Raw genomic sequence first — 24,461 nt, 5'->3', positions numbered from 1 at the left:
TCTGAATAACCTTTGATATCATGATCTGATCTTCACGTTCAAGGACTCAATCTTAATGATTTGAGGTGGTGACCTCAAATATACTAATTAATTAGTGCAGATGATATTTTAAGTTATGAAATCAGGCACAAAAACATACTTTTTCTGAAGAAACATACTTTTTTTTTACAACGGATTCAAATTTTTGACCCACAAAACAAAATATTGGCGTAGCTACAATATGGGAAATTGGGTCCCCATAGATTGGTCAGGAGAACAATCCAAAGTTTGAACCCCTTATTGTTAATTTTACTTTTTGCATATTTCCCCATATCTTGAGAACTTTTGAAGTGAAGTAAAAAAATTTTATACAAAATTATAAAATTCGTTTGTCCAAAGATAATTCAATTCAAAAAATAAACTTTAGTAAATGTTTATTTTATTTTAATTAATTATAGTCAAAAAAATTTTGAGTTAAGCCATACAATTTTTTACATCACATTAAAGTGGGTAATTCTACATGGCAAATTACGAAATTTGAGCAAAATCTGTCAAATAGTTCCTGAAAAATCAAATTTTAAAAAAGTGGTATATTTAAAATTACATTTCTCAGGAACAATTAAACCGATTTTGCTCAAACTTTGTATTTTGCCATATTAAATTATGAATTTTTTTTCGACTGTTACGAAATGAAATAATAAAAAAAAGTACATGCTTACTAAAATTTATTATTTTGCATAGAATTATCTTTGGACAAACAAATTTTATAATTGTTTCCAAATATTTTTTAATTCACTTAAAAAGTTTTTGAGGTATGGCAAAATGTGTAAAAATTAATAGTAATAAGTTCGAGCTTTGGATCTCTCTCCTGACCAAACTAAGGGGGACATATTTCCCATATTGCAGCTACCCCCTATACTTTGGGGATCAAAAATTAAAATTTTTCGAAAAAAGGTATGTTATGTTTATTCAAAGAAAGTACGTTTATGTGACTGATTTTGTAACTTAAAATAGTTCTTGCTCTTTTTGATTACCATTTTTAAGGTCACCCCCTCAAACCTCGAAATTTGAGTCCTTAAACATGAAGATTTGATCATAAGTTATTCAGGGTGGTCATTTTTTTGGCACACTATACTTCATTTATATTATAAATTCGATATAGCAAGCATCAGAAACAAGTTTCAGCTATCAGAAATTTGTTAGTTTAAATTGCCTAAAACCTAGAAAAAGACTGACGTTTAAAATGTCTTAAAAAGAAATATTTATAATTGCAATTTTGTATTACCAATATTTAAAATTTATTTAGAAGTGAATATGACAAAATATTTATTTTTATTAATATTAAAAACAAAAATTACGCTTGAATAATTATCAATATTTTAGTGATGAAATTTATATAAATTTTGGTTTTAAATATTATATATGAAATGGTATATGAAATGTCATATAATCACAATGCATAAAGTTTTTTGAAAAAAAAGATGACTAAATAGTTTTGATGAATTGTTTAAATGAATGCCATTTGTTTTTGAAATTAAGCCTGTGCTTTTACAATTAGTCAAGACAGTTATGAAATGCCTTACAAAATATCATTTAACTAGTAAAAATGATTAATTAGCCTTTGTATAAAGGACTACTCCATTTTCAAACTGGAATTGAATCCAATTTCTAATTAGTGTTTGTTTTTTAATTTTTTTTTTATAGAATTAGCATTAATGGTCAGAAAAAAAAGGACAGATTCACAGAGGAAATAAATCTTTCTGTTTATTCCTATCAAAACTGTTTCTATCAGATTTCTTCAGATTAGGTGAAGTTTTTATCAGCAAATTTTCAGTCTCATCCTCTCTAGAATCAGAGAACAGATTCTGAATCTGGTATCTGATCATCAGATTCTGAATTCATATCTGAAAACAAATGTAGTGAAATATTGCATAAATGCTTATAACTTTATATCATATTTTATCATTAACATCCCACTTTCAACAGGAATCGGTCAATTTCTAAATTTGCAGATATGTGTGTTTGGTCTGTGGCATGTGATATGTGACTCTGTATTTTGACTAATATAATTTTCTGTATATTTTGTTTTAGGTAAAATATGCCAGCACATTACGAGAGGTTTAAACTTCTCGAGAGTGAAACGAAATTTAAAAGCTGCAAACATTGCTTTATGCGGGGTATGACATTTTTTTTATGATCTAAAATAACTTTGTCTGTTTTTTTTATTTTAAAATAATTATTTTAATGTGAAATTTAGGGCTGTTCTGAAAACTTAGAGGCAGGAAATGATGAGTTACCTGAAATCTGGTTATGTTTGCAATGCGGAAATCGAGGTTGCGGTCGAGTGTCGACCCATCAGCATGCCATTCAACATTTTAAAACTATTCACTCTGATTGCCATGCTTTAGTTTTGAGTTCTTCATCTGGTGTTGTGTGGTGAGTTAGTCAATCTCTCTTTTTTTTAAAAAAACTGTAATTTCTTTTTTTTTTCTTCAATTTAATCTGCTTCAAATCAAATAAAGTTTAAATAGTATTTGTTATAGTCTAGTTTGTTTGAGAATTTTTTGATGTTCACTGCAGCTACCATGAATAATCTCTTTAAAGATTTATCTTTGAACAAATACTGGGTAACATGTAGTTGTCCAGAGTTTCTTGATACTTGATAGATTTTTAGCTTTTTCTTCTGATATTTCTGAAATTTGTGTTCAGAACATCCAATGTTTCAAAAATACAAATTTGTATTTTAAAAAAATGATTTTGAGGACTAAAAGTTTTGAATTTTTCATCCAATATCTTTTTTTATTTTAATTAATGCTTGTAAAAATCAAAAAAATTTAATAACTCAAATTTAGAGACTATTAATTTTTTATAAGCAGTGTTCCTAAGCGGTTTTAGAAGGGCGATCTGCCCGGCCTCCCCTTTGATCCCTATGAATACGCCCTTTTTATAAAAATAAACCGCCCATCCCTTAAATACCTTGTTTTTTTATTCATATTCCAGTTTTAAAAAAATTAATTCACTCTTTAACTAATATTTACACACTGGTAAAATTATTGTGTTAATAGGTTTAATTCTGATTACTATTACAAATATTTACTTTTTTAGGATTATTCTCAACTGGTTAAATTTAAGTATCTCCTTTTTCAGGGATGATTGGTTTTAAGATTTTTGAATGGTTTTAAGTTTTAAAATTATTTTTTAAGTAAATAATTTTTAAAAAAAAATGCTACTATAAATGTCTATTTTAACGTAATTTTCAGTTATATAAAAATCTTTCAAGTTGCTTATCAATTAATAATTTTTTCAGTTTATTTATTTAAAAGAAAGACATTTATGAGATTATCAATTAGCATGCTTTTAATTATTTTTATGTACTAAAGTTTTTTCTCTTATTCTCATAATGAGAGTGAATTATTTTTTGAAATATACACATAAAATAGTATGAGAGGGTAATTTAAAAATTGTTGAAGATCAAATTCAATTATTACATAATATTACACATTTTGTTAAATTTTTACGGTGTTGAACGAATGCCTTTTTAAAACTTATAATGCCCTTTTTTTTTTGAGATGCAGTGCCCTGCCCTTTTGGAGAACTCTGTTATAAGTATGTACATAGTTTAAGAAAATAGCCTTATTTGTAAGATTCACAAGAGAACTTTTGCGTACGGTTTTTCTTGCTCTAACTGTAACTCTAACATTATTATTTATCCCTTAGAAGCATAATGTGGAAATTTTTTGGAATTTGTGTGGAAATTTTTTGGAATTTGTGTGGAAATTTTTTGGAATTTGCTCATTTTATGTAAATTAAAAGTCAGCTAACAAGTTAACTGTATCAAATTTTTATGCAATTAATTCAGGAGTCATAAGGGCCATATAATTATTCATTTTCATCAAATGCAGTAATAAATATTGTATGGTGTAGTGTTTTAGTTTAACAATTAATAATTTTTCTTTTTTATCTGATATTAAAAAGCATTGATTCTAATTAATAATATAGTAATCATGTTACAAAAGTTTTGAATGGTTAATTGGTGGATCACCCATTAAATTACTTTTTTGCAAAAATGTCTAGTGGCACATTCACTCTGTGTCCATTTTGATATTATTTGATAACCTTACTTTGAAATTATTTGATTAAAGAAATTTTGAAATTGATTACAAACTTTAATTTAATACTGGTATGAGGGATATTATTGAACTAATGCTGGTTTATTTTTTGAATGCAACAGTAGTATACAATTTTTTTCATGCATTGATTTGAAACTATTATGAGTTCAGTAATGATAAAATTATAACGGAAACTGTTTTACCTTTCTTTTTGTTATACAAAGCAATTCTGAATTTAAAAATAGTAATTTTTTTATTTATTGCAGTAAAACTTGCTTATATTACTCTTAAATAAAAAAATTATACTCTTTAGTTTGCAGTTTGCCTTTTTTTAAAAGTAGTATATTTTATATCTATACTGTTTCAAAAAATGTACAGATTATAATTTTTTTTTTTTTTGAAGAATATTATCCTGACTTTTTCTTCACTCTGAAGCTTGTGAGATGCTTCAGTGATCTTTTATTTATTTATTTTTTTTCTTCTTCTCTGTGGTTTTGTTTTTACTTTCAGTGTAGTTCCTGGTTTTTTTTGCTTTTCAGTTCCTTGCTTTTCAGTGATCTTTTATTTATTTATTTTTTTTCTTCTCTGTGGTTTTGTTTTTACTTTCGGTGTAGTTCCTTGCTTTTTTTTTACTCTGTCGCCGTGAGTAAATAATATTTTTTTGCTTAAGTTTGATTCAATGTAGCTTTTTACGGAAATCTATTTTAATTCACTTGCTAGTTTAAATGCTGCTCTAGTTAAGGACTAAATTTCAAATGCATTATTAAGTAAGAAATTTGAGTTTGAATATTCTTACAATGTTAAAATAACATTACTTATATGGAATAGCCGATAAAGCTTTATCCATTAGCCTTCATAATAGAAGTGTTACTGTGATGGAGGGTCTTTGATTAATGTGTTTGGGTAATGCACATAAAAAAAATAATATTTCTTTTCTTTAAATCTTCCTTAAACAGCTAGCATTACTAGATTAAAGAAAGTGAACATCACATTAACTTATTTATTTACACCAAGAGAGTAGGAATTTCTTAAAAGCAAGCCCTTCTCAAACAAAGTAATTTACAGATTGTGTCTTTTTAAAGTTACATATATTTATTAGAGTAAACATTTTAGTCATCCTTCTGAATACGTAAAAGTTGAATAATAAGTATTTCATGGAATAAAAATTTAACATCCTAATATTTTTTCGTTAATTTTAAATTTAACTTATGATGAGCATTTTATTGTTATTAAATGAATATGAATCAAACAATTACTTTTTTATAGAAAAGGTGTTGTTTGTTTTAATCCTTTTCAATAGTATTATATAAAAATATTTTTCTTTATTGTTTGTTACATTTTTTGATTTAAATATCACTATTAATAGATTAGGATGCATGTTATAATTGAAGGATTTACTGTGAAGTAGTAATGAAATGCATTTTTGATGTTTATTTATTCTTTTTCTCTAATATATATGTATTTATATCCCTTGCAAAAGTAAAAAGGTGTTAGTATTTTCCCCTTGGTTTTAGTTGTTTTTTTAACAAAGTAAGAATCAAAAATTATTGTTGTAAAAAATGTATAAATTTTTTTTTATATTCATCTACTGTGACATATTGAAGTCGCAGTTATGGCTAAATTGAGAAACAATCCACTAAGAATTTAGCTTAGGTAAATCCCTACTAAGGACTTCAATTTTTAAAAAAAGAATAATATTTGTAATAAGAATATTTTTGTAGCTTTAAAATACGAATAATAATATTGTATGTTTTTGACTTATGAGACACTGATAATCAAAACAAAATTAATAAAAGTACAATGATTAAAACTAGCTATTTAAGAAAACAAATATAAAAGTTAGCAGAAAATATACTAGGTGTACAAAAAATAATAATTAGGGCACCTAATGAATTAACAAGCATGACAAAGTGTATTAATGATTTATAATAATTTATTTAAATAAATCATTTTCACTTAAATTTTTTTAATTATATTTTTATTCTAATACGTTTATAATAATATATTTTAAATATAATTTGATATATTTATTATATTTTATGATGATTTAATATTATAGATATTTTAGTGTATTTATTATAAATTTTGATTTAGTAGCATTGCAATTTTTGTTTAGTTTATTTATCCTTTACTTTTATTTAACTATATTTTATAGTTATTCAATGATTTGAGCTATATGATTTTGCCTTTGGATTCAATATTATTTCTTAGACATCTTTTTCACTTTAATATCATTTTTTTATGTCCTTTTGTGGGTGGTCTATCTGCTGGGACCTTTTTTATTTTGATTTGGTAAGACCATCTTTTAATTATTGATGCTGGTTGAGCTCTCAGGGATGTGATTCTTCCTCGGATTTCCGCTTTTTTTTCTTCAGATTTTTCCATTTCCCCCGCTAATTTCCGCTAATAAAATTTTTGTTGGACAAGTTAAAATATTTTATGAGGAATTTAATTTTCTGCGGAGCAAAAGTATTGAAGTCCTCTTTCCTCCCTCTAAAGTTTCTCTAAAAATCATTTCCTTGTGATAAAACTGGTTGAGCTTTATACAGGGGTCAGAGACCTCTAACTAATCAATTTAGAACTATGTCACATGTTGTGTGTTTAAAAAAAGAAATGTAGTTGCAATAGTTGCATATAATTTTTATTTATGCAATTTAAAAATAGAAACTAATGGTGTAGTCTTATTTTGATAAAAGTAATAAAACAGTTTCGAATTTAAGCATGATATTTAAAAATATAATATTAGCACCAATGTTAAAAATTGTTTTAAAAAATTTGGAGTATTTCGAATTTGCATTAAATTTATATGTTAAATAATTTGATAATTTTTGGAATAATATTTTAAAAATGCATTGTAAATTTTAAAATTCATATATTTTTTATTTTTTTTTAGGTGCTATGAATGTGATGATAATGTTAATCTTCAACAGTCTCGTAATTTGAGGCAGTGTGTGGAGTTTCTGAATAAATCGAAAGGCAGTAAAAATACATTTAATAATAGTAATATTTTTTATTTTATTAAACTATTATTATTATTACAACTATTAATTTAAATATTATCCAATGTAGTTGGTGTACAGAATTCAGGGGTTTTTGTATCATTCTTCCGGGTCTAAAAACTAGAAGCAAGGCATGTGATTTTTCCTCTAAAATCTTGAATATTGTATCATATCTTGAGACCTTTGGTTTGTGGACCACTATTCAAAAACTTTTAAACTGATGAAATTTTGAAAACTTTGCTAAATCTTCTTAGAGAGATGTTTACATACATATGGTACTTGCACCAAGTTGATTCTTTCGGTTCGGCGGATTTTCGCCTTTTTGACTATTTGGAACAGAGTCGGAATTTGCTAAAACCACGATTCTTATTCACGTGATTTTAATATCAAACATAGATTTTCGTATTCACCTGATTAAAAAGTTACACTTTGCAATTCGTATTCACTCAATTAAAAAATCTTATATTGTGATTTCTATTGAGGAGAATTGTATTTGTACGCTTTTAAAACCCAATATCACAATTTGTATTCACGTGAGTTTAAAAATCCATTGTTGCATTTTTTATTCACAGGTTTCCAATACCTAATATTGCAATTAGTATTCATACGGTTGTAATATTAAGTATATCGATTTTCCCATTATTTAAAAACTTCCCCTTTTTGATTCATATTCATGTGAACTGAAAATTTACGCATCGTGATTCGTATTTATGCGATTTAAAAGTTCAATCTCGCAATTCGAGCTTTTGCCTTTTTGAACTCCAATATATCTATTCATATTCACATGTTTTAAAAATCCTATGTTGCTATTCTTGTAAGTTTTTTCTTGAATTAGTTAACTATAGAGGTGTGATGTTCTTCGTTAGTGAGTAATTTAATTATATATGCTAATTCAAAAAATAATGTCAAATATGAAACACATATGGTGTACAAGTTGTTATCCTGATATCGATTTTAGGCATATAAAATTTTCAGTATTTTTCATTTTGTGTCACAATCACCCATGACAGGCTTTAACTGTTTGTTCAAACAGTTTGTCATTCTATTTATTGTCTGTGCAAAATTTTTATATATATTTAAAGAGCAATTATTATTTTTGTAAATTAGTTTCATTTTTAAAGAGTTGTTGTAATATCTGCACAAATTGAATTTAGCATTTTTTAAATGTATAATATACATTATATTAAAACACTTGGTATCTTATCACTTATATTATTTGTAATATTAAATAGAACTTTTAAAGAAATATTTGTTGAGGAAAAAAGATTTAAAATAATAGTTTCTCATCTTGCTAAAGTGCGTTAATTTAGTTATTTTACATATTTAGTAATAATTTGGTTGTTTTTATGCTGCAATTGTGGTACACCGATTAGTTGTAGATCTGTAATTGAATTGAGATTAAACCTCTGTTACCTATTTGTTGAGATTTTCAATGTGCATATGGGAGTTGTAATATACTGTTTTTAATGGAAGTTTCTGGATATCCTATTTATTTAAAAAAAGAAAAAAAACTAGAAAAAGTGTTTTAGCAATGTATATTATATATTCAAAATGATTCTAAGATTATAGAATGCTGGGAATTTATACATAATTAATATTCACCATAAAATCAGAGAAATGTTGTAAGCTTAAATGACTAAAAGTCAAGGAAATATTTTTTGCAGTTTCTGTTATTTGATATCTTTATTATTGCTATTCAGTTTTTTGTAAGCTAAGAGACTTTTACAATATGCCTTAAAACAATTCCCCTGTACTATTTATCTAATGGGAAGAATTTTACACTTGTGGTTTGAGAAAAAGGTATATCTATTGGTTGTAAAAATATAAACTATTAAAATGTTTCAAATAATGTAGTAATTTATGGAATTCTTCTGTGAAGATAATAAGCTTAATGACTATATTTTGTTTTGTAGATGACTTTAGAAAAATTGTTAGTATTGATTACTTTTGATGTGCTTAAAAATACATTATCCTTTGTGTCAAAACTCAGTATCTCTAACTTTAGTAGTAACTTTTGAATGAACACTTCAAAAATTATGGCCAAATTCTGTTATTTATTATCTTTTACTGAGAATCCATTACTATAGTAATTAAAATGTTTTGTTACACTGTGTAAACTTCATTGTATATTTTAATTTTTAGCTTTAGATGTACATAAATCTCCCTTAAATAATCAGCCTAATTTATCAAAGTCTGTAATCAAAGAGCAAGCAACCACAGATTCTAAAGTGGCTAATGTAAAAACTGAAAATAAAAATAAGAAAGATATGCTTCCTTCCAAATCATGTGTCAAGGTAAATATTTTCTTTAAAAGTTTATAAATTGCAATTATATTTGTTTTAATTAGATCTTTATTCCTTTAAGTATTTATCTTTAATTCAGCATTGCTGCTTGCCTTCATAAAATTTTATGTATATTATTTGTGAGAAAATAATTCCTACACTTGAAAGAATTCTATCAAAGTTTATGTCAATTGTAAATATAAAAAATATGTGCATTAAAATTTAATTAAAAATATGCTTAATTTGCTCTGTGAAGAAAATAACTTTTCAGATTAAACTCCTTCACAAGTCTCAAGTTTGAAAAAGGGTACTTTACCAAAAATTGTTGTAAAAATTGCCTTTTCATAAAGATCAAATTTATAAAAGTGGTCCTCGCACGAAATTCGTAAGAACTTCCCTTTTACAAAATTCATAAAAACTATGCTTTCACAAAGATTTTTTTTATATAAGCATTATTATTTTATAAACTATTGCTCATATTTATTTTTAAATTGTTTTGAAACCAAGTGGAAAATGCTTTGATAGCCAGACTGGAATTCTTTACTTTAATTTTCACAAAAATGAGCCAATTTTTTTTTTATTATTTTTTTAATGACAGTATGAAATAGTGAACAATAGAATTATTTTATGAAAAAGACATTAAAAATGTACATTTTGCTTGTTGGAAACCTATTTATGTTTTAGTTGATCAAATTTTTTTTCAGGGCTTAAGAAACTTAGGAAATACTTGCTTTTTCAATGCTGTGATGCAGGTAATTTTTTAGCCATAATATTGCTATATTTTTATTGTAGAAATCATTGTATATCAAGACAAAGAAATTTAGTATAACAATATTTTTATTTAAATGTACCAGATGAGAATTCTGTAAGGTTTTCATAAAAATGAATAATGCTAATGAATTTCTATATAATTTCTGTTTATGTTTAACTTTTGTCTCTATTATTTATTTTAAATGTAATTTTTTACTTATGTTATAAATGTTTTATCGTTGCCATCTTTTAAAAAGAGCCATTTTAAGAGTAAGCTATATTTTTTTTAGATGGCAGAAATTTATATAGTAAAATTTATTTTGATCCACTGTTTATTTCTAAATATTGCGTTGTTAAATTAATGTTAATCACTGTTATTAAAATGTTGTAATATTCACGTTAAATTTGTCTTTCAAGAAAAGTATGTGAATAAAATTAGAATCTGGATTTGTGGAAAGTAACCTTAAATTTTTTTAACTCAAGGCTTTATAAAAATTTATGATTGCTGAAAATACTCTTAGTTCACTTTTGACTGAAGCAATTGAAGGTTATCTCTTATGTAAATGTCTCTCTAAGATCGACAGTGTCGGTAGAAGATGCTGTCACACCTCAGGCAATACTGAAAATGCAACACTGATACTAAACTCAATTTTGGGAAAGGAATTTTTTTTTTTTTTTTTTAAATTGCTTGTTGGTGTAATCAATATGTTATACAGAAATACTTTTTATTTTATTTTAAATTGCAGCCAGAAAATTATAAAACCTATATCAATCCTAAATGTTGACTTGGGAAACATATGAACAAGATGAATTACAATTGATGCGTTCAAGGTTTAGAAAGAAAACCATTAGTTTAATAATCATTCATTCAACAATTCACTGAAATGTCCTTCATTGATTTACTCGTAAACAAATTCACTGCTATTTATTACTGACTTGTATTAATTCACTGATCCATTGATTGCTATCCTTTCATTCCTTATGTTCACTCACGTATCTAAAATCGTTCATAATGACAGTTTTCATGACAAAGGGACAAGCGTTCTTGTAATAAATTGTTTATGAAATATACTATATTAAAAATTACCTCTCATGAAACACATTAATGAAATAACGGATAGTCATTATAGTGATATTAAAATATTAAATAATTATTCCCATTAAATAACTTTTGAGAAAGATAAGATACTCTCTACTCAGACTAATATTGGTTTTTAAAGTTATACATTAAAGTAAATAAATAAAAACCTACGTGCAGCATTGAATACAACGATAATAAACGTTTAAATAAATCGGACGAATAAAGAAGTTATTCTGCACTCTATTAGCAAATATATTTTAGTAATTATTTTAAATATATATCAAAGAGTAAATTATTGTAAAAACTTTTATATATATATATTTCTTGTTGTTAACTTAGTTTACTGAAATCTTGGAAATTATCTTTTTTCTCAGAAAATCTGCCAAGATTTGAATGAAAAACTTATATTAAATTTTAAGATGAAATAGGGATGAAATATTAAGATTTGTATCAGCAAATTCACATTATATAAAAAGATACACAGGCTCATTTGACACCACAAAATTAGAGCTCCAAGGTCACTCCTCCCCCCTCTTTTTCTCTTACTTTTTGAGAATATTGGGTGGCATCATAAATTTCTACAAAAAAGATCTTCCCTGGCTGCACACTCTTCTTTCCATATTTAGTTTTACTTAAAGAACCATAAAAAAAGTTTACTTAGGAATATAGAATTAATAAGAAATAACATATTAATATATTTTAAAGCAAAAAATTCTTTAAATAAAGTAGAAAATAAATTTACAGAACATTAAATCTTCGTCTTGTTCGGTCCTCCCTTGAAGTGATGTTCCAGGTGACAGCCCGCCTTTCTCCGACTCTGAATATAGAATTGTATAATTAAAGTTTGATATATAGGGTTGCATGAACAAGAAATTTTAGTCTAGATGAATGTGTGCAAGGAAGCATTCTTCTTTCATGCCATATTGCGAGAAAATAAGGTATTTAAAGACATATTTCATAAAAAATCGAACTTTCTTTTATAATTATGTGTAAAGATTAATGAAATAAAACAATGTTTAATTCAATTCAAAAGGTAGGAATTTAAAAACAAAAATTTTGTGTGAAATTATTTAATTAATTGTTTTGTTTTGTTGAAAAAAAAAAGTATTATTTAAGTTTTGCTTAGATTTGTTAGACAGAAATGAAATTTTTGTGAATCTACCATGAAGTTTTTTCCCCTTTCTTTTAGATAATATTCAACATTTAAAACATTTCAACATTTAAATGTCAAACATTTACATTTATATATATTTTATTTTCAAATTTCCTCCCAGATTATCTTTAATTTTGATCTGTGAATTTTACGTAATATTTGATATAGATGCATCTAGGGTATGAAAGTGCAAAAACACTAATTTTTCTTCATGGGGGGGTGGGTGAGTGAGTTCCCAACAAGCATTGCACATTTGAACATCTTCAAAAAGATTTTTGATTGATGTTTATTTCCTTCAGAGAGTCGATGCATGACTTGTGCTAGCATTTCCTGATGTAAATAGTCTCTTGCTTCAAATATTGCTATATTTTTGTTGTGACACATAAAATAATTGAAAACTTTAATCTTTATTTATTTTTTAGAACCTGAACCAAACACAATTATTATTTAGGATATTGGAAAAGGCATGTGCCCTTGACTATGTTTGGGAAGTCCCTTGTCTAACTTTAATGGATGATATGGTGGTTGAAGAAACCTGTGATGTAAGTAAGCTAACTAAAATATATTTGTAAATGATTGAAGTTATTAAGACGAAATTCTAAAGAGTGGGACAGAAGTTAATAACAAAATACGATTTTGGAAATCTAACAACATTTTGAACTTGTAGATCCCACTTAAAGTAGCACATTACAACAATTAGATTGAAATTTTGGCAATGCATGAAAAACTCACTTGCGATAATTAAAATAAAATAATATCTAAATATTCAATAATTGAAAAACGTTTACCATTTACTAATTTTTGCTTTCAAGGGAAATAAAGAGCAATGCCTATGTTAGACATTTCTTTTCACTGAAAAAGTCCCTTGTGAATTACAAAAATAGTTAAATTTTGTCTTAAAAAAATTGCTAAACTATATGAGAGTGAGTTTTGCTGACTAAAATGTTAAAAGTAGGAGTTTAAAATCATCCAAAAATATTTTGACATTAAGTTAGAACATCCTTTCGTAAAAAAACTGCTTTATTCAGCACATTTCTCATCTGAAATTATACAACCGAAGATAATACTCCACTTTTATTTTTTAAATCTTGCTACATATTCATCTTTTGCTACAATCTTGCTACATATTTATTTTTAAATCTTGCTACATAGCATCGAATTCAAAAGAATTCGATGCTCCTTTATAACACTTGGAAAACGTATTTATTGCACGAGCAGATCTAAGATAGTACAGTAGAAGATCTTAATAACACAAACCTAGGACTTAATGTTTTATGGAATTTTCAGTTCTTTCAACTTACTAATTATGACAATATTAGTCTGGAACAGATTAATCTTAAAATGCTTTAAAACCATTTTTAGATACAAATACTTAAAAATACAAACTAAAATACTTAAAAATGGATGTTATATATTTACAGATAAACATGGACATTTTGTTAAGCATTACTACTAGTAACAAGCAAATTAATAAATGTTGGTTTGCTTAGCTTTTGAAATTTTAATTGCAATAATGTCAAAACTTAATAGATCTTGCTTAGTTATAGAAATTTCCTAATTACAAATTTAAAATCTTTGAAAGAAAAATAATGTTAAAAAAATTTATTCCATTATGATTATATTTCTATTTTTCATATGCTTCTAATGTTGTTCATTTTTCTATACTATCTTCTGATCAGTGAGTTACATATTTTGTTTACAGGAGCATTTGAAGATTCCTATACCACGACAATTTCCTCTGGCTAATAGTCTTCTGCACGTTTATAAATTAATGAATGCTTCTACATCAAATAAAAATGAAATAGTGAACCCTAGTTCTTTATTTACTGAAATTTCTAAAAAGTACGTAATTTTTTTTATATAAATATTTTTTCTTCTTCTAATTGGGAATAAAAATGTATTCTTTTCACATCAATTGTGACTTTTCTTTTTCAATTTGTATTTATTGTGGTTATGATCAGCCTAAAAATCAAACAAAGAGATCATTGATATTAATAGCAATTTTATAGAAAAAAAATAAAATTAGTGTGATGTAATCTGTGAACCTTTTCAAGTTGCCAGTGTGTTCCGTCTTCCAAAATGCTTCCTTGCTCTCATTAATTTGAATTAATTAATATAGTGCATCTATATATGTTTAGTTTTTACTTATGAAGAGTTGCTGACATTATTATTTTTAAATTGGGGACAGGTTTTAAATTAAATGTATCTAAGTTGCAATCATAACATCATGAATTAAAAATATTTATTCTCTGGCTTCAGAGAAAAATTTTTAATATTTTATATTTCATTATATTTATGCTAATAATTATTTGATATTACTTGTCAATTGTGATAATCATTTTGTATGTATTTATTGTTTTTTTATTTACAAAAGAACCTTTAAAAAAAATCATTGTTGAAATTTGTCCCTTTTTCTCTAAATATTGTTATTACATTTTAGGTGCCCTCAATTTAAACACTTCCAAGAACAAGATAGTCATGAGCTGCTGAGACAATTGTTAGATGGCGTTAGACAAGATGAAGTGAAAGTAAGGAAATGATTAATCTCACACCAACACATTAAAAGAAAATTTTTATATATAAATCATGGAATTCACTAATTGCAATTTAACTAATTAATTTTTAACTAATTGCTATTTATGTTTAAAATGTTCCAATGAAAATTCTTATCACGAATTTTCTTTCAGCTATTTCTAAAAAAAAAATTTGACGGCGAAATTATTTTTATCTTAGCAAGTAATAAAAATAAGTGATTGAAACTAGTAATGTTTTTATTTAATTTTTTCAACTTCATTAATATTTTAATACTAGTTATAAAAACTGATTAGTCATTAAAATGATAAAAATAATTTACACGACACCTGGAAACACTTTAAAATTGTTTGATTCAGATTATACAAAGTGAAATAAATTTATGCGAAGAGCTTAACTGATTGAGTGTTTGCAATGTCTGCTTTTTCAGCTTTTCTTTGTTATTTGATGAGTAAGTTGTGTATTGACGAGAAATTCCTATGTATATTTGCCTAAATGTAAATTTCTCGATTAGTTAATGATATCCATTTTGTTGACTAATCTGTATATCATATCGATCTAACCATCTTTAACATTTAATCATCTGACATTTAATCATTTTTACCTTAACTTTAGCGGCAGAAGAAAGCTATTTTACGGCATTTTGATATTGCTAACATTCCTGTTGAAGAAGTTGATGAAGACACAAAGAAACTTGTTAAAGGTAAGAATTTGGGTATGCTTATTAACGGGTATTATTAATTGTTAGCTTTGATGTCAATCAAAGCTAACAATTAACAATGCAAGGAATTTTTAAATTTGCTGTAATTTATTTGCTTTGTTTCAATATTGCCTCAGTACAGCAATTTCAGCTGGCGTTTTCTTTTTAAATATTAAATAGAATCTTACCATGTTCACATATTCTTACCACAACTATTATAATTTCAGTAAGTTTTACTCAAAACTATTTAATTAATATTTGATTTTACTCAGTAGTTAAAAGTTTTTCTTATACTAACTAAGTATAGTCGGAATGATCACAACTATTCTACGTGTAAAATGTTTAATTCTTGAGGTAAATTTGTTACTTTTGAATTTTTGCCCGATTATCTCCGGGCTGTTGCCAAAATAGCACTATGTTTTTCTTGTTTTTAGATAAATGCCACGGAGGGGCTTCGCCGGGCCTCTCGGCCGGTGCGTGTGCCAGATACTCTCTGTTCACCTCCGGCTGTGCAAGAGACTGTCACAGCGACAAGTTGAAAATTTTTCCCATATACCCATATTTGGGGGGGGTCGTGGACCTAATTGACCTTATACTAACTGAAACTTAATATTGAAATCTGGGAAAGTTCATATGACATCTTTCCCAAATTATATTATTTTACTCCATTGTTTTCAAATTTCAGATTCATGACTATGTTTTATGGCAAATTGATATTTACTAACTTCTTCAATGTTCCTGTCTTTTCTTTAGCGTTATGAAAGACTTTAATTAACTCTGTGTGTATTTTATTATTGTTGATTTTATATTCTTTGTTTAATATATTTGGTATTTAAATAACTATTTCTTATTGTAATGAGTTTTATTTTAGTGGAGTGGACCAGTGTTTTGGAGAAAATAAATAAATAAATAAAAATTGAATACACTTTTTTATTTCTTTACTTTTTATGCTTTAAAAGATTTATAAATATGTTGCATTTGAGTCTCTCTATTTAATACATTTTATTTTAAACTTTTTTCCCCCTTTCTTCTAGCTTATAGCTGCTATGCATCTCATACATTAGTTGAAAAAATCTTTGGTGGCCTCTTTCTCAGTACAGTGCTATGTGAAGAATGTAAAACAGTAAGCAGATTATTTATGTAACTTTCCTACAATGCATGTGTAAAAATATTTTGACTTCTTTTTTTTATTTATTATTATGTTGAAAATTTTTACATCATGTTAGAAAGTATTAACTTTTTTCTTTATTTATTTAGTCGTCCCAAGTATTTGAACCATTCATGGATATGTCACTACCTCTCTTTGAAGAAAAGGTGCAAATAATTTAGAAATATTTTTTGTGTAAACATAAGTATTTGTATTGTCTTTAAATGTAAATTTATTTTTGTTTGTGTTGTTGCTTATTTGATTCAGATCATACTGCAAGAAAAACTTACTTATATGATCTGACCCATATGTTACTATGGTTTGCATAAATAAAGATATTATACGGTCAGGAATAATGGAAAACGTAATTATCGTTACAATTTTAGCTATGATATTTTTTCCCTGTAATGATAATTTTAATTTCTCTCAAAATTCTGTAAATTTACATTTTTATTACATTCACTTCTACTTCAATTGTTATTAAATTCTCAAAAGAAGATTTATAGTAGTAAATTATAAAACTTGTTTTATTAGAATTTGTTTTCCGAAATTGAAGAAGCTAGCTATCTATTTTAATCATTTGAAGAAAAAAAAAATTTTTTTTTTTTCAAAATCTGATTATGTGTCTGGCTGTGAATGCTACAAAAGAGGAAGAAAAAAAAAGCTTGTCCTAAAATTAAAAATAACAGCTTGGAACAATATAATACTTAATGTTGTTGCATTAAGTGGACATTAAAAAAAAAGTTGAAAAATCACTGCATTGTATAAAAATTTATGAGGAAACAGAGTAGCTAAGATTTTATATTCTTATAATAGAGTAATCTATTTTGTTTCCTGGTGATAATTTCAGAAATAATGCATAACATATGTGCAAAATCATAATGCATTTTGTTTATTCTTTATAATGTTTTAAGATGGGGTTTTTAAAGGTTAAATATATTCTTATAATGATTATTCTAATATTAAGGTTATAATGACACTATTTTCAATTTCAACTAAGTCATTAATTTGTTAGTTTAATATCTCTCATTCGCTTAAACTAAATAACAAATCATTTCTAGCATCAGGACAATTGCAACCAACCTTTCCTTGATGGAGGACAACAAAAGGATTTTGAGGTAATTCTGTTCATCCTGACACCTGCAGCATTTTGTTGGCATTAGAGAAAGCTTTTTTTTAAATTTGCTGTGTATTAATTCTATGCTCGCTGTCAATGAATTTTTATTTTGGTTTCTATAAGATGATTTTATAACACTAATATTTTATTTTATTCCAAATATTTGAATTTTCAACTCATGTAAATAAATTTGAAACTTTTTGTATAATAATTATATTTTCTATGTTGGTGGCTTTAGCTAAGCACATTGAGTTAATCAAGTTTTTATTTTTATTATTCATGCCTTAAATACAGTAGAGCGCCGACTATCCGAACGTCCAATTATCCAAACTATGTCCGAATTCTTTCTTTTTTCCCCTTTTTTTTAAAGTTTAGATTATTTTTTAACTTATTGGCAATTTTTCTAAATTTAGAAGAATAAATAATATTCACTACATTTGAAGACCATATATAATTTACAACCTTTTTTAGCAGTTTTATATAGTTCCTTATTCCCCTTTACTCCTCTTCAACTAAAAATTATCTTCCAAGAATACGAGCTTAATTTGGACAGTCTGCAATAGTTGGAATGCAGAAGGAGTTTATGATAGATAAGTGCTGAAGTTCTACAATTGGGGGATGGGTAATTGTCACTTATGGTTAATGATTAGTGATTACAGTGCTTGGAATCTTAAATCTTGAAATAAAATTCTTAACAGAAAAACAAACGAAACTGAAGTTTCTAAACCAGTAGATCTTCTGGATGAAAAGATACCAGGTTATACAGCAGAAAAAATATAAGACTGATGTCAAGACACTGAAAATGACCCAGGATTTCAAATTTTAAATGCTGATGAAATTTTGAAAGAAAATCGGAAATCCACAGACGAAGAGGAAGAAGTAGGCGATCAAGTTCAAGATAGTGGGCCTTCTCATATAGAAGCATGCAATGAATTGGCTAGAATGTCAAAATAATGTTGATCCAGTTCAGTTGATTTATTTAAAAAGAATAATAAGGGATATGGCTGCTCGAAAAAGAGCATCTTCTTTGAAACAAAACAAAAAGTCTTTGAAACAAAAGTCTTTGCTGGATTTCTTTCGTAATGGAAAATAAAGAAAAATGTAGTAAAATCAGTAATTGGCAAAAAAATTATAAAAAGCTGAAATATGACAAAAATAGTTCAAAATGAACAAAAGTTTTAAAAAAAATAAATAAATAGAAAATATTTAGGAATTGAAGAAAAAAATAATAAACTTTTAAACACGCCGGAGCTATTTTAGATAGTATTGTCAGTCCTAAGTCCAGAAAAAGTGTGAAGGGAAGTAAGTGCATAAATAATAATCATTTAAACTAAATTTTAAACAACTTTCCAATTATCCGAACCACGTTCGGTCCCGAGCAGTTTGGATAATCGGTGCTCTACTATATATGAGAATGTTTATAATTATTTTTCTTCTCTGTGCATTATTTTTCTATGCAATAATATAGGGGTGAGCAGTTTGTTATACATGGTAGGATTCAAATTGGTTTATTAATAAAACTCATTACTCTACATTATGCAATAAATTGTGCAAATTTACTATATCAGACTTGTGAATATCGAATTGAAATAATTAATATTTTCTAAAACATTCTAGTTATGTCAAGCAACTTTTTTCTGTCAATAACTGAAAATTATAAAACTAGAGATATATTATTTTATTTCACTGTAACTTTAGAATTTTTATATTTTGTTTTTATTACATATTTTATTAGGTTTTTATTATATTAGTAAGTTATGATCATAAATAGTTTTGGTTACCTTTGTTTCTTTATAAATGTAATATGTTTAAAGTTCACTCTTTTTGTTTCTTTCGTTTCTTTATCTTTCAATGTTATGCTTGTCCTTCTATTATATAAAATATCCAAGTATATGCTTGTTAAATTTAGTACAATTTAAAATAGCTAATTATTTTAAACATGAAAGTGATTTCAGCACTAAAAAGTCTGTATTCTTGCTCATAATGTATGTGACATACTAGCAATTTAGTAATTATAATAATTTAATTAACAGTATGTTTAAAAGGGTAAACTTTCATTTTTAACTTTAAGTATAGTGCATTAATACACTAAGGCTATCATCAATTGAAAATATTTAAATTAGACTTATAAAACATTACGATTAAAGAAAAATTAATGGTAAAAATACATCTAAAATAAATTTATAAAAAGAGATTTTAATCAATAAATTTATTACCAAAATCTGTTTCACCTGTATAAAAGAAGTGTGAGAAATTCTTTGAATAATAAATTTATTTTTATAACTCAGAACTTTGTTATTGCAACGTTGTTGCATATTAATTTCTAACACTTTCCATACCATGGCAAAAGAAGCTACTTTGAACTTTCATTTCTTACATAAATTATACCAAATTTGATTTTAAAAAAATAGTCTCAGTTTTCAAAAGTGTTGAGCATCTACAACTATTCTAATTTTAGAATCCAGAATACCAATGTGAAGGGTTCGTAGTTGTCTTGATATTCCGGATACAAAATGTTTTGTCCTGATATTCCAGATTTTTTTGTGTGATTTTAATATTGAGGAATCTCTATCCAAAGTCGATTTTAAAAAAATCACCTTCTGAGATTTTTCACTACATGTACACAGGTGAAAAATTGTCCCATTTTTTAAAATTCATTTCTGACCTGTTTTTAAGATAGTAGATAATTAAAAAATTATGCCTCACATAACATAATTTTCAAAGCAGTGGGAGTATTGTTCTAGCTCTATGTTTCCCCTTCTTTAAATCAGTTTAGCATGCATACATTGTACCCAAAATTTCCCAGATCTTTTAATACAATGTTGTCCTGATTTTTATTTTAGACCGCTATGAAGACTGAAATATGTTAATACTAGTAGTTATGGGTAGATATTAGTTTGTTATGCAGTAAACCTGTCTTTTTAAGTTTTACTACTCGGGAAATAAAATATTTTACAACTCAAGTTTACCTCTAAGTTAAGTAAAATTAGATTAAAAACTCCTAAAAAGGGATAAATTTTATCTTTTAAAAAGTATAAAGTATTTGGGAACATAAAATATAATTTTTTTTAAAATTAAATTCTAGATGCTTTCTATTATTTATTTTTTGTTGTATTATGCTTATANCATTATAAATTTTTTTAAATTTATTCAATCAATTATTGATAATTTTTTAATATGAATGAAACACATTTTTTTAGTAACTCTGATATATATATATATATATATAGTAAAATATGAATAATTATAAAAGCAAGTATTTTTTTAAATTATTTTAATGTGTAATAACAAAAAAGTTTATTTTAGTTATTAATTCAAGTTTTCACAATTTGCTAGTAGATTAAAAAACTTTCTTATAAAAGAGCTGTCAAAAATATTTGTATTGCTACTGTCTCTTTTGTAAACAATTCAAGTAAATGTATGTCATTGATTTATAAATACTATTTTTGTAACCTACAAAGTTTATGATTATTAATTTGTATTTGTTTTATGAGTTAGGTTGATAAATATTTATAATTTGTTTTTGTTTCAGCCTGTGAGAAATCGTAAAGGAGGATTAGAACAAGATGGAAGTAATGAATATATTCTTAATAAACCTAAAAAAGAAAATGGAAAGCCCAGCAAGCATCAGCTACGTAAATTAAAAGATTTAGCTAAGAAAGAAAAGGTATCTCTTTTTACAGAAAATTATACTTTAAGCTTAAAACTTGCTTCCCTGTTACTCACTTAGTGGTGTCATAATACATTTAAATTAATTAGCTTTATGTAACTAATTTTTGTAACTAAAAAATTCATGTTTGAAACATTTAATTTAAAGTTATGCAATGTGTTTTATCATGAAGTATAAAGGCTTTTCTTTTTAAGAAAAAAGCATTTCATAAAATTATAAGAACATGCATAGAGAATTAGTGTGAAAATATGGAATGTTCTTAAAGAAATAATAGTCAAATGTTTCATTGGTATGTTTAAGTAAAAATATATAATTTAAATCAAATGTTTATCATGTCACAAACAATCTGTGTGATACAAAATCCTTTGTTTTTTTTCCATTCTTTTTAAAAGAAACTTATTAAAATTCAAAGTGGTTCTATTATAATGTATTAAAACTGGTTAAAAAGCAAGATAATTTTATGCTTCAAAAGGATATGTGAGCATATATTTGAGTTTGTTTCTTGCTACTAACATAATCTGATATCATAATGTATTATCTAAATTAGCATAATTTGATACTGTTATTATTTAATCTCACTGTTTAAATTTCTAAAACTATTATCAAGCTGAATTTGTTTTAATCTAAGGGTATATTTTAATGAATTTTTAGAATTTTTTTACATTTTATATCTTTACTTGCTTTTCTCTTTTGCATGCTCAAATTTTTAAAAAAAATTTTAATCACTGTGCTAAGTTGCCTTATTATGGATCAGCTATCTTGCAAAAAACACATTCGACATATTATGAAATTTAATTTTTATTCTGACTCGACTGGTGATTACATAGCAGGAAAAGAAAATCAAATATTCTTTAAATCTATGTGAATCACTGTAGCATTATGTTGTTGTATGTAATATTAATTAATGGACATTAAGGTTGTGAAGAACTTTTTAAATAAGGTTTGGATTAAAAAACAACAACAACAATTTGAAAATTGAGAATTCTCTGAGATGTTATTAAATGTTTTAAGCAGAAAATCATTGAAAAATTGTATTGAAAAAATTAATTATTGAAAGAAAATCATTATGAAAATTGTATTTTGTTACCTTTTACTTACTATCAGCTGTATTATTGAAGTATTTACTGCAGTAGAGAAAAACGATTTCTATCGTACTTAACTGATACAACTAATTTAAGTATTGAATTATCTGTGTTTTCTGTTTTTTTTTATTCTTTACAGTAATTATCCCAAATAATCAAAAGTATACTTTGTAATTTATTTAAGCCAGTTTTGATTTATTAATTAAAAAAATCATGCATTAATGCTGCACAAATAGGAATTTATCCTGATTATTTGTGAATTTAACTACAATGCATGAGGATATTTTATGTCTGCTTGATTATTTAGGTATAATGTATTTGTTTTTGTCAAATAAATAACATTTTAGAAACTGGCTAATCAATTCTTTATTTTTATTTATAGTTGCACTAAAATTGTCAAAGAATTGTATATCTTAAAGACATTTAAAAGCTATTAGAAAACTTTTTTCCAAATTATAAGGAAAGAACAAGTTTATAAAAACAAAAATACTAAATATAAGGCTCGTTTTTTTTCTTATTATTAACTAATTAAATATATATATATATTAATATTGTTATAATATTATATTGACAATGATAATACCATACTGTTATTATATTATTGTTGTATAATGTTACTTAATATTAACTGATTTAAAAAATTAGAAACTGTATTTGTTTTACTATGTATATTTTTTTAAACATTTATTTATCCATTTACACTTATTATGAACACATTTATTTATATATAAGCACTTATTTATTTATGTACACTTATTTATCTATATATGTATACTTTATCTCTCAATGTTAAAAGCAATTAACCAATTTTTTTTATTTTATTGTTACTTTGTTATGCTTTATTGCTCCTTTTGCAGTTTCATAAATTAATAGTTATTAATTTTAAAAATTAAGAAATTATTTATTCATAATTATAAATATTTAATTTATAATTGTAAATTATTTATTTGTAGAAAAAGAAAAATAAGACCAGGAGAATTAGTGAAACTAATGAAGATTTGTCTGAAAGTGAAGAAAAATTAAAAGAAAATGATTCTGACAAAGATCCTTCTAGTAAAGAACATGCAGCTGAAGATGAAGAACAAGAAACTGACAACACTGCTATGGAAAATGCAGAAAACTTAGAAGAAATCAAAGATACATTGTCTTGTAAAGAAAAAGTAGAGTTAAAAAATCTCTCTTGTAATGGTGTTAAAAATGAAACAGATGTAATTGAAATATCCCTTCATAGCACTAGTGTTTCACATGCCAATACTGTAAATACTAGTGAAACTGATGATGTTGAATTCAACAACCAAACGCTTACAGACTTGAGCAAAAATAACGATCTTTGCAAAAAGCGAAAAGAAAATGTATCGGGTGATTGCAACAGTGTATCGGATAGACTTAATTTTGAAAAGTGTTGTGTGACAGAAAAACTTGATTTTGATGTAGCTATTGTGCCAAATGATACTTCTGAAAATGGTGCATTTCACAGCATCCTTGAAGATTTACTGGTAGATGAAATTCCTACGCAAAAAATTCCCAAAGATTTGGAACGAGCTATGCTAGGGGAAAATGTATCTGAAGATCTGTTACTAGAAAAGAACCTAAGTGACTTTACTCAAAATCATAAAGGTAAATTGAATTATTTATCTATTTTTTTAGTTTGTAAAATCAATGATAATATTTAAATTATTTTAATTTGGTGAATGAAGTGTAGGATATTTATAAATCCTATAACATTATGAAATTTAAGTGTCTTGTATCCTTTTCAGACCTGATACTTTTATAGCATCTGTAAAAACATATTTTACCTTTTATTTTGTCAAGTATTTATCAAAATTAAAGCAAAAAAATATAATTTAATAGAATAGTACC

At 25.7% G+C, this 24,461-nt stretch overlaps 1 protein-coding gene across 9 annotated transcripts in view; it reads left to right on the top strand.

Annotated features, from left to right (window-relative positions):
* Window positions 1-24,461, top strand: part of LOC107450092 (ubiquitin specific protease 16/45) — a 34,177-nt gene that overhangs the window by 3,650 nt on the left and 6,066 nt on the right. For 3 of the 9 annotated variants that reach the window (XM_016065807.3, XM_043046233.2, XM_043046236.2), the window contains exons 3-16: window positions 2,071-2,156; window positions 2,237-2,415; window positions 6,982-7,088; window positions 9,230-9,381; window positions 10,074-10,121; window positions 12,776-12,895; window positions 14,056-14,195; window positions 14,794-14,881; window positions 15,501-15,588; window positions 16,620-16,708; window positions 16,843-16,899; window positions 17,794-17,850; window positions 21,382-21,516; window positions 23,555-24,218. In XM_016065807.3, coding sequence (XP_015921293.2) covers window positions 2,071-2,156; window positions 2,237-2,415; window positions 6,982-7,088; window positions 9,230-9,381; window positions 10,074-10,121; window positions 12,776-12,895; window positions 14,056-14,195; window positions 14,794-14,881; window positions 15,501-15,588; window positions 16,620-16,708; window positions 16,843-16,899; window positions 17,794-17,850; window positions 21,382-21,516; window positions 23,555-24,218 — 2,010 coding nt within the window. The remainder of the gene's footprint in view (window positions 1-2,070; window positions 2,157-2,236; window positions 2,416-6,981; window positions 7,089-9,229; window positions 9,382-10,073; window positions 10,122-12,775; window positions 12,896-14,055; window positions 14,196-14,793; window positions 14,882-15,500; window positions 15,589-16,619; window positions 16,709-16,842; window positions 16,900-17,793; window positions 17,851-21,381; window positions 21,517-23,554; window positions 24,219-24,461) is intronic. The other 6 variants (XM_016065834.3, XM_071180274.1, XM_016065826.3 and 3 more) reach the window with 5 other exon arrangements.

This window comes from Parasteatoda tepidariorum, chromosome 4 (genome assembly GCF_043381705.1).
Source record: "Parasteatoda tepidariorum isolate YZ-2023 chromosome 4, CAS_Ptep_4.0, whole genome shotgun sequence".
NCBI lineage: Eukaryota > Metazoa > Arthropoda > Arachnida > Araneae > Theridiidae > Parasteatoda > Parasteatoda tepidariorum.
Note: the sequence above shows the minus strand (reverse complement) of the source record. Positions and strands in the feature narration are given on the sequence as shown.